Source organism: Cyprinus carpio, chromosome A4 (assembly GCF_018340385.1).
Source record: "Cyprinus carpio isolate SPL01 chromosome A4, ASM1834038v1, whole genome shotgun sequence".
In the NCBI taxonomy this organism is placed as follows: Eukaryota; Metazoa; Chordata; class Actinopteri; order Cypriniformes; family Cyprinidae; genus Cyprinus; species Cyprinus carpio.
Window position 1 is genome coordinate 15818382 of NC_056575.1, and position 12364 is coordinate 15830745.

Consider the following 12364-nt stretch of genomic DNA (forward strand, 5'->3'; position numbering starts at 1 on the left):
AGCGCTGCTTTGTTTACAGCGGAAACCAGGGAAAGGCTTTAAGCGCCACCTGCTGGCAGAGAGTGAATCTGCGTCTCATTCAGCTCGTCTGCTATTTCTGTTTTATGCAGATATTTTCATGTATAGTTTACAAAATTGAAGTCTAACCATTTTGTTACTGCTTCAAAATTTCGAAATTATACAATCTAATTTAAATTAAAAACTGCTCATGTTGCATGTATGCAACATCTTTGTTTGGATCATGATTGAAATGCAATTTACTTTCTATTTAAATTTTGTCATTTAGCAGATGCTTTTATCCAAAGCGACTTACAGATGAGGACAACAGAACCAATCAAAACCAACAAAAGAGCAAAAATATATGCAATTGCTATATTAGTATATTATTATAGTTATATTTCAATTTCACAAAGAAATGTACAGCATTTTGTCCAAGCAATAATAAAAGGACACATTTAATTCATAATTTGTCTTAAATATCATTTAGTTAAAAAAATAAAATAAATTGTGAATCGAATCGAATTGTGAAATCAAAACCGTGAATCAAATCGAATCGTGAGTTGAGTGAATCGTTACATCCCTAGTACACAGACATGTTTCGGGTGGTTCAAACACAAGTGATATGAGGAAATTTGTAGTAAAATATTATATATGTAATTGGTTGCTGTCCTATATTTGAGATCTTTAATTTTTAAAAATGCGAATCATTTAATAACACTGTTAAATCACGTTTATCAAATCTCAATTCATTTTTCGTTTTGCATATTAAGATGTTCTAATGCTTTTAAATCACTTGTAGAATTACATACAAAACAATGAATTTTAGTTTTCAGTATTTTATTTTTCATTTATTTGGTCAAATTTATTGGAGCCAAATTTTAATATCCAACATTTTTTGTTTATCTTATCAGCCACAATATGAAAAATCATTGGCTTAATGTGTTCCGTACAGAATTTTAATATAAGTGCATCCCTATGAAATAAACTAATGTTCAAAATTTTGTGGTCTGTACAATTTTTTTTTGTTTGTTTTATGTTTTTGAGTGAACACTCGTATGCTCATCAAAGCTGCTATTTCTTGTGCTTCAAAGCTGAATTTTTAGTAGTCATTACTCCAGTCTTCAGTGTTGCATGATCTTTCAGAAATCATTCTGATAATTTTTATAGCATTAAAACTGTATTTCCTGTAACTTTTGTAATAAAAAGTAATAATTTCTTTAAAATCTCTCCCGTGACCTTTTATGTTTCGGATTTCGAGAACAATGGCTCTGATTTCATGACAACAAACATTACCCGCTCCGTCAGAAAGCTCAAATCATAAACTCATTAAAGTCTTTCTTTGACTTGAGACTAAAACCCACCATAAGCCTGTCTCCTCAACCCTACTTCACACATTTTCCTGAATTACAACCTCTAACAAAGGAAACCAGATTAAAAACTTGAAATTGTCGTCATTTGAATAAGAAATTCTCTGCCTTGCTAGCGTTCAGAGAGAGACAGACATGAGCAGATAAACAAACACTCACCCCAGTTAAGGTCTTTATGTTGTGCAGTGCATTCTGGGCCTCTAGGGCAGCTTTCCGTGTGTAGAATGTGACAAAACAGCACCCTGGGAAAAACAGACAGAAACAGAGAGAAAGAGAAAGAGAGAGGTAAGCATTTTAAGCATGCAATAAGCCAAGTGGATTTGATCTTTTTCTTTTCGTCTCACTACCTGCTGAGAGAGAAAACAATCTCACTGCTGTCATACAGATCTCTGCCAAACTACACCACAGAGAAGATAAGGGACGAGGGAGAGAGAGGAAAGAGGCTAATATTTGATGCTTAATAAACAGCCATATGGAGTGGGATTGTGGACCAATGAGATTTCAGTGGCTACCCAGCTTGATGCCTCAGACATAAAAACCAAGTGACCCACATGTTGTTGCAAGCATGATTAAGGTAAAAAATCTGACCATGCGTGACAACTCCTGCATCGAATCATTTGTACTTGTTGAAAGAGAACATATCTGACTCAAAAAAAAGTTACATTTATTTTTTTTTTTTTTTTTAAAATGTATATAATTATAAACTTATTTAATTTTTTTTTTATTTTTTTTATTAATTTATTTATTTATGTGTGTGTTTTTTTTATATAAATATATATTTTAAGCGAACAAACAATAAATAAATAAATAAAGTGTTTGTGTGAATCTTTAAAAAAAAATTCTATTGTTAAAAAATGTTTCTATTGTTAACTAAAACTAAGACGAAAATTAAAACGATCAGAATTTTGTTAATTGAAGTAAATCTGAATTTAAATCAAACTGAAATAAAATTTAAAATAGCTTAAAATTTTAAAATGTTGCCTTGAAAATAAACTGAAATGAACTATTAAAAATTGCCAACACTAAAACTTAAAATAAAAATAAAGCCAAATAGAAAAAAAACTAATAACATTTACAAAGCACATAAAATTACTAAAATTAAAATTTAATTAAAAACTGAAAATATAAAAAATGAAATCATATTTAAAATATTAAATATATAAATATTACTAAAATAACTCAGTTTTTACGACCCATTCAATTCAGACTGAAAACTCACTTTAGACTTTAGAAATTAAATATGTAACACTTAATGGACATGTTCCACTAAAATCTGACAACCTCTAAAACAAATCAGTCAAAAGCTCTGACCTTCATCAGAAAAATAAAAACGAGTATGTGTACAGTATGCATCCGTACACATCACTGTCCTTGACTGGGCATTGGAGCACAGAAGCACACACACACACACAAACACACACACAAACAGGCAGAGATCACCAGAGAGGACTGACAGAAAGAATCAGCTGGGGACCTTTGTATGTATGAGTGTGTGCGCAGCTAAAGCAAGCTGAGACTGCTGGCATGTTTTATTTAGAGTGAAAAGAGAAGAGGAACCAGAAAAAAATGAGTGAACTGAATCCCCTTTTACTGCCAGGGAGAATTTTGGCAGGATAAACTAAGGACTCACTCATCCCTGGCAACGGTGCAGTCCAGTCCATGGCCAAAACAACCTTGTTCCCAGTGTCACACACACACACACACACACACACACCAGTAAGTGATCATACACATTTAAACTCCCAACATGCCTGAAACATTCCCATCAGTCAACATTGACATTGGTCATGGTTGGGGTGCTTAATGTTTGTGGGCCATTAACTCAAAGGTTTTAAGTTCAATCCCAATTAAGTGTGACCCAGGAACTGAAGTGTTAATGAGATCCTGGTTTTGATCAATCACCATTGTGCCTCAAGCAAAATACCGACCCAGGGGTCTCAGAGGACTGTACTCAGAATTAGTGTACCGTAGGCATCTGCTAAATAGACATGTTGTCTAAGGCTCAGATTGTTAGCTGGCTGGCTGCTCCAAAAAATACCAAGCACTTTCTCAAAATTGTAAGCTTAGATCTGACTGGTTGGTTTTGAAAATGAAAATGGTGGTTTGTCGCTTCCTGTCTAAGTGTATGGTTCCTGGCCAAAATGAGCTTTATTATAGATCAGACTTTATGGCGTAAATTTACAGTTATATAAATGATAAACAAAAATGTGTTTTCATAAACATGGTACTGTTTGTATGAATCAATTGTGAAACATTTGATATAGGGAGAGTGTTCACAAGTGTTTTGTGTACAGAGATTTGAGTTAAAACCACATGAGCTTAAACACCGCACAGCTATTCTAACAGTAATACTACATGAGCTCATAATGCTCCAGTAGTATTAAGTAACACTCCACTGCATCAAGACTTGGAACGCACCGTACGCTTGCGTAAGACCAGTGAAAGTAAACATGAGAATAAGGTTAAGAAATACGATAGTTTCTGACAGATGAGCCATTTTCAAACCTGATACACACTTATGTCAAGTCAAGTCTGCTTTATTGTCAATTCTTCCACATGTACAGTACATACATGCAGAGAATTTAAATTGCGTTACTCTCAGACCCTCGGTGCATACAGATAACACTAACAGTAGAACATTAAATACAGATAATAAAACTATAATTTTATTATTTTTTATAGATAATTGTACAACTATACAAATAGGTCATGTAAAAAAAAAAAAAGATAAGTAAAGCAGCACAAGAACTCAAGAACTTATGAACTCACATTAGCTGACCAATCAGTGTGCCAATTTACTATGTTGCATTGTTATTATTATCATTATTATTATTATTCATAATAAAAATAATATGAATGAAACAGTACTGTTTGTACATATTAAAAGTTATATATAAAATATTATTCAAATAATAATAATAATAATTTATGTGTAAAATAAAACGGATAATTTATCATAATCGCAACAGATATATATATATGTGTGTGTGTATATACACACACACACACACATTTATGTGTAATTTTATTATTATTGTAACACTCAGCCTTCTGGGGCTTAAAACTTTATTATTTTTTTGTTTTTTTTTTTTTTTTTTTTGATTTTAATTTATTATTTCTTATTTTATTAATGCAAATAATAATAATAATAAAATAAGAATAAGTATTTAAAATCAAATTACTTTATATTTATATTACTTTAAGTAATATAAAAATCTATTTATTTCCCTTTTATTTGTTCATTTCCATATCAATATACATAATTTCACACACACAAAAAAAAGTGCAGCTGTGTTGTATTTTTCTGAGGTGCTTTCAAATTTTGGTAAGGGTGTCCTTAACAAGTGATTTTTTTTTTTTTTTTTTTATTTGTTATTCCATTTGGCATCAAACGGTTTATTTGGCATCCACATCCACTGAAAACTTCTGTGCTAGAGGATTGATTAACTTTTTTTTTTTTTTTTTGCTGATAGAGTGTTGTCACTTATCATATTACTGTTGCTGATTCTACATGTTTAATGTGAGGGGGCACTTCAGATTGTGGCTCATTGATTTTGCATATCATTCTCCTTTTCCCGTTCCTTCTATAACATAGAGAAGTCCAAAACCATTAACATGCTGCCTTTGAAACAACGCTAATATGCTAATATTAAACAGTCAGCCAATAAGATCCTGTTCATTCTTGTGTTGTCAGCAAAAGTGAAGGAAACACAGGCTTTCTCGACTCATTCCTTGGCTGCTGACAGCGGTTCTTGTATAATCGTGTTGCGACGCTGGAAACTTTTGACAATCCCAGGCAGGGAGGTCAGAACAGCCGTTTTTTCCACATCCCTACGTGGCAGGACTGCTGACGTACGGTCTGAAAGCCCATGCCTCACCTGAGACGGATAAGACAGGATAAAACCACGAGGCGTACAACCGCCTCAAGAGCTCCGTGACCGTTTGTACTCGTGCTCAGACTCGCTGACGGACGGATTCCATAATATCATACAGCACAAGTGCAGGCTTACAAACCCAGGGCACATGCTCGGGTATTTGCACATCTAACAGGAACAGAAAGACGTTTTTACATTTGAAAATTAACACTTATCATTTATTTATTTATTGTGAGCTGTCAAACGATTAATCGCGATTAATCGCATCCAAAATAAATGTTTTTGTTTACATAATGCATATATGTGTACTGTGTATATTTATTATGTATATATAAATACACATACATGCATGTATACATTTCAGATTTTTATGTTTATATATTTAATATATTTATTTATAATATAAAGTATATGAATATAAATATAGACAAGTAAATACATATTAATATTTTCAAAATATATACTGTGTGTGTGTGTGAGTGTGTGTGTGTATTTATATATACATAATTTACACAGAACACACACTTGTATTATGCAAACAAAAACTTTTATTTTGTATGCGATTAATCGTGATTAATCATTTGACAGGACTTTTTTTTTTAAAAGAACTGATTAAAAAGTGTAGCTATGCTATATTTCTTTAAAATGAATCCAACTTCAGTACCACAATTGTTGTATCATTATTACTAATACAATTCTTACTATTGTTATTTACAAATAAATATTTCTATTCCTTTTCTTTTCAGTCCGGCAAAAAAAAGCTACATGTTTTGATGTTTTGTTATATAATTTGAACTATATTTAATTTAATGCAATTTAATAGTAAATTATATTTACATTTCTGCATTTTTAATGATGGCTCAAGTGTCCAAATAGATTTTGGAGCCACTGTGTATACTTGTGAAAAATGTTCCATCCCTACTAAGATACTACTTTTTTCCTTTTCAGTTTAGGTGCCAGCGATTTTTATTTATTTCTTCTGGAAAGAAAGTAGTTTTTCACAACTGACTGCGAATTCAGGCCTGAAACTGCCGCTTTTCACGATCCAATCAATTCCCGAAGGACAGCATTTTACATCTCGTTTCACTCGGAAATGTGTCACATTATGAAGTATGACAGGTTGCGAATCTGTAAATGAAAACGACTTGAATGCCAATTATTCCCAGATTCAGTTTTTGATCTGTTAAACGAGACAGACCCTCCAAAGCCCTTAAGTTATGGACTTAATCCCATGAACACACACATATCTGTTAGAATACATTTCAATACATTAGCATAGCACGTCTAAGCATTTGGCCTTAGAGGACACACACACATTTGTATCATTCTGTGCTACGTGTCCAGGAACCGAAAAGGATGCACACACAAATGCATCCATTCATCTTATGAGTGTGTAGGCGTGCGTATGTGTGTGTGTGATGGACTTCAAAGGGAGACAGGAATACATCTTTACTAAAGAACCCCAGCTGCTCAGGGCCATTTAGCTCTCGCATCACTCTATCAACAAGGGACAGTCTGTTTCTATGTGTGTGTGCGTGTGTGGACCGTTCTAAATTGCAGCCCGGCTCTGATAAACAATTCCTGCTCTTCACCTCTGGGTGCATTTATATTCTATGCCTCCGTTCTCGTGCACACACACACACACACATATATGTAGGGCAGGTGTTCTGTGAGGCTGTCTGTTCAGAAGCACCTCCCCGCTGATGCTCAGGCTATGGCGGCCAGGAAGGGACACACGTGGGGCACAGGATGTGACATCCCGTGCTGAATCGGCAAAGTGGGCGCGTGATCGTATACTAAACCGCTGAGACCGCAACTCAGCACAGTTATGCACCCTTGCTGGGATGTGTGAGAGTGTGAGTACTTTTCGGCTGGGTGCTGATGCCCAATCTGTAATAGACTGGTACATTTTCAACCCCCCCCGCCAAAAAAAAGGCTGGATCTGGGTTGACAGAAAATCACACTGGCACCTTAAACCTACAAGTCTTAAATCAGGAAGCACTAACGTCTGCTGTGCTCACTGCATGAAGCTAATAAAACAACAACTCAAGATGCAAAAATAGATAGCTTCCATTATAATCCAGTTGTCTACACTGCTGTGGTGCAGCATAATGCGATGCAGTGATCCAACCACTGAAAAAAAAAAAAAAACACCGTTTGAAATAAACATATTTAATATATTCTAAATATTTAATATAATGGAATATATATTAAACTATTTGTTTAATTTATAAAAATATTATATATGATGTGTAAACTGTTGTGTGAAACACATTTTATTTGTTAAATAAATAAATAAATAAATAAATAAATGCAGATGTTCAGTGAGTTCCCAAAAATAAGTGTAACTTAAATGAAATAAAGTAGTGTGTTGGCTTGTGGTTTAGATGCAACAAGCAAAAACAATTATTATTTATTTATTTCATTTTTATTTGTTTCCTTTACATTAATATTACACATAATGTGTGATTTGTTAAACATTTAAATAAATAAATACAATCTTTGACTTCAGATGTTAAAATTAGTTCCCATAAATAAGTGTAAAACTCTTGAAAACTAAATAAAGACTGCAATGTGTCATGTTTTCTTGTGGGCAGGTTATGTATTAAACTAGTCGGTTGCGTCAGCGGAAAGTCACGGAAACTAAAGTGTGTGCGGACTTGAGTAAGATCTCACGTTATCTAATACTGTGTGTATATGTTGCTTTAGGACACTTCAAATTGAGTCCTGTTAACTGGCACACTTTTCTTAATATAATCTGCCCATTAATTGGTAATTTTAAAAGTTTAAAACTGTCCTAATGGGAGAGAAAAAAAATGGAAAACCAAATCCCTTTTAGAGAAAATCAGTTCTAATTGGCGGACGCCACAGGGAAAGACAGTGCTAGAGAGACACGCGGGAAGTTAACGCTCACCTTGCGGCTTTGTTGGTGAAGAAATCTTTCAATACTGTCTAATTTAACAGCCGGAGTCGCGCGTAGATGACCTTTTCCTAAATGAAAATGGGTTAGAGTGAAGCTGAAGGCTAGCGGCGGCCATTACGGCCCCACGGCTGTGTCAGAGGCCTTGATGAAGCTGGACCTAAGAGAGAGGCACTCTAAATGCAGCTAAATGAACTACAGGAGCATGTCTGAAAGCTGAAAGCCAATCACACATCCCGGCTCTGGCAGAGAGACCCATCGCAATGCTTGTGTGTGGACGAGAGAGAGAGTACAGGACTTGAGTAATGCTCTCCCACTCTGCCCTGACTCATCCTCCATAAGAGTGAGAGGATGGGCGGCACTGCGAACATGTACATGCCATCTTCCTGTCTGAGTGTTAACAACTCCACAGAACTGAGGTTAACTCCTACGCTTTAGCGCTATTTTGAAACCCATGAGCTACCTCGCTGTCTACCGCCTACTTAGGCGGCATCGGAAACCAAATCTAAACCACGTAAATGTTTGATTTGGAACATTACTACATTCAAGTCATCTTGAAAGGATCATATTTATTTAAGAGTGTGTGCAATATGATTTTTGATCGTGGACAATTAAAATGTCTGTACGATCTGTTTTTTGAAGACAAATCGTAGCATCATGCTACAGCACGCCTCCGTCTCAATATACTGTACAACACAATATAAATTCACATCACATGTTATCTCAGCGGTAGAGTAACACTCACAGGACACTACACTTCTTCGCAATCGCAAAAGTACATTATTTGTATGTGCTTTAAAGCATTACCATTTAACGATATAATTTGCGTGCTGTTCTGATGTGGGCTTTCTCTGAGCGTGTACACCTGAAACTCACTCACGCTAAAATAAAAAGTGTGTCAAAGCACCTAATTACTGGATGAAGTTATGTTTTGCATCTGTCAGTGATTACATATAAACACTGTTGGTTATGTCTAAAGTGAAAGTAAACAGTTGAGAGAAAATGGGTGCATGCCTGTATATTAGATGCGTGCAGCTCTTAAAGCGACAGTACTAACTAAACATGCAGCCACTCGTCATTAAAGGGATAGTTCACCCACAAATGTAATTTCTGTCATTATTTACCAAACCTGTATTAATTTCTTTCTTGTGCTGAACACAAAAGTAGATATTTTGAAGAATGTGGGTAACCAAACAGTTGCTGGTCCACACTAACTTTGATAGGGGAAAAAAAATAACAAAATACTATGGAAGTAACTGAGGACCAGCAACCGTTTGGTTACCCACATTTTTCAAAATAAGTTTTATTTTCAACAGAAGAAAGAAACTCATTTGGGTTTAAAACAAAACAATAATTATATTAAAAAAAATCGATTATTATTGCTCGGACAAAATGCTGTACATTACTCTGTGAAAATGAAATAGAACTATAATAATATACTAATATACTAATATAGCATTTTGTTGGTTTTGATTGGTTCTATTGTCCTCATCTGTAAGTTGCTTTGGATAAAAGCATCTGCTAAATGTGAAAATTTAAATAGAATGTAAATTGCATTTCAATCATGATCCAAACAAAGATGTTGCATACATGCAACATGAGCAGTTTTTAAATTAGATTGCATAATTTCGTGATTTTTGAGCTGTTTTAAATTTTGGTTTGATTTCAGTTTTTTGAAGTATAAATTGAATTGTTTGAATTCAGTTTTGTAAACTTTACATGAAAATATCTGAATGTTACTTTAGCAATCTGGCTTAATGTGTTTCCTTGGTTTTTGCTGTAAACGAAGTTGTGCTCCACTTTGCTGAATTTTATGCATTATACAGAGGCGAGATGAAAAGAAAAAATGCCATCTAAATTCTTCTAAAGACAGTAAGTTCCCCTCAGACATGCATTCATATAAACTCCTATCCCTAAATGAATCGCGATTTGTTTAGCATCTCAACCGATTTTAATCGTCATATATTTGAATTGATTTTCAACCGGCTCGCAGTTAATCGTATAATTTATGTATATAGTGTATATAGTGTTTTATTTTGTATTTGTTAATTCAATTCCTTAAATGCTACTGCTAAACACTCTTAAGTTCAGACTTTCTGAGTTGAGGGTAGGCGTGGGAATCTATGGGTATCTCACGATTTGATTCGATTACGATTCAGAGGCCCACGATTCGATTCGATTAATGATGCATCGATGCATCACAATGTTGTCATACATCCTGTACATATATTAGGGGTGGGAATCTTCAGGCACTTTATGATCCGATCTGATTTCTATTCTGGGAGTCACGATCTGATTCCAGAACGATTCTTGATCTACATTTTTTCCCCAATTAATTCTTCTGCTGTGCAAATACATTTTTAAAACGTTACATCTTAAAAAAAATTGCAGGTATATGCTTTTTGTTTATAGTTTATATATTTAAAATAAGTGTTCTTTAAGTGTCCGAAAGTTTACAGACAATAGTTGAGGATTTTTCTTTTTTTTTTTTTAGCATTATTGCTGTTTGATTATTACTAATGAGATCATAGACGGTGGTAGCTTTAACAGGCTGCATTCACACTAATGCACTGATCTATTTCGATATCAGATGTTTTGTCCTACTCTGAAAACATAACTGACTGTGTGTATATCAGTTTCGTATAAAAGTATTCGAAAATGCAAGTGCATTTAACCGCAGCCGCAATTGAGCTTCAGGACAACAAACACAAAGCACGTGTGAAAGTCTGTCAGTGCGTGAGTTTCGTGCATCTAATATTACTGCATTCCAAACGGCATAAATGAAAGCATATCTAAAGTAAAACACGCCGGGTGGAAGCACAGACTGTCAAGCAATGTGCACGTGTCTCACAGCGCAAATTCTGTGCAATGAAGCCCGCCACGTCTCTAGCGCGCACACATGCTATATGCGGGAAAAATAAACAAGCTCAGAATCGAAGAGAGAATCACGATACATGTTAATCTTTGATCGTTATGCTGTCCTGTTGCAGCTTATTGCGCAAACGACTCTCAAGACCTAGCTTTTTTTCATTCCACTGCAATGTTGCCAATTCTGTGGTTTTCCCGTGGATTTGGGCTACTTTAACCCCTTAACTGTCACTCACGTTTTTGAACATAGACTTGAAAATGCACTTTCCAAACTAAAATTTTTATAATTCATGAACAAAAACATTTTTATGACATGATATTGATGTACCATTTTCGTGGTAATGCAATGTCTGATTTTAAAATGGGTTTTAAAGGATGAATTTTGAGATTTTAAGTTTTCAGTTGATATATCATTTCTGATTATTTCTAAAGTGTGATTGAGAAAAAGGCAACGAAGAAGACTTTTTTTTGACAAGGTCAGAACTCCTGTTATGATGTAGGTTTTTTGAGGGTGCACTCGTCATAAATTAATCTATTACTTTTCCTACATAATTTCTAACAAAAAACATTGGTAAAATATCTATTTAGGAGTCATAGACCTTTCCAACAATATATAGTTTGTCATGATTAGATAAGGATTTAGTGAAGTAAACGTAGGCGTCCCGTATACGGGACGGGGTGACAGTTAACAGGTTAACACATTTGCCGCAGGTTGAAACCGCCCCAATAATGTGATATTTAGCCCCTGGAATGCAAATTTTATCAGGAAACCCACCAAAAAGAAGTGTAGTTTACTCCCCAGAATGGGATTTTTAATTGGGGACCCCCTCGAAACGCAACTGGGCTAGTTTTGAGTAGTAATTGGGCGGGTTTTCTTGTGAAAACCTGGCAACCCCATTCCACTGCCTTACAGTACGTTCACTCAAAAATGTGCTGTGTGAATGTTCTGTGCCAATCTTTTGTGCTTAATTGTGTTGTATTGCAGTTTGAAAAAAGTTTGTTCATAAATGAAAAACAGAGAAACAAATATGGAACTGACCAACATATCCAATTATAATAATTCAAGTTTATAAGTAGAAAGGACATAAAGGCTGCAAAGAAGTGCGCAAACAATTTGGAAGACTTCAATTTAGTTTGATATTAGCATGTTGCTAAGCTAATATTGCGATACTATAAAGATATAAACATTGTAAATACTGGCTCAAACTGTTGGTTTTTATTTAAATGTGTAGTAAATGGAATATTAACAAGCAGTTTTTTTTTTCAACTGAGCCCGTCGCGATGCATTCTAGCAATGCCTAAACAGGGTTCTGAACATAGCTTTTGATAAAAAG

The 12364-nt window shown here is 34.6% G+C and overlaps 1 protein-coding gene across 1 annotated transcript in view; it reads right to left on the bottom strand.

Moving 5' to 3' along the window:
* The window catches only part of LOC109065737 (CUGBP Elav-like family member 2), a 132758-nt gene that overhangs the window by 33128 nt on the left and 87266 nt on the right, over positions 1–12364 (bottom strand). Inside the window, exon 4 of the mRNA XM_042742984.1 lies at positions 1527–1609. Coding sequence (XP_042598918.1) covers positions 1527–1609 — 83 coding nt within the window. The remainder of the gene's footprint in view (positions 1–1526; positions 1610–12364) is intronic.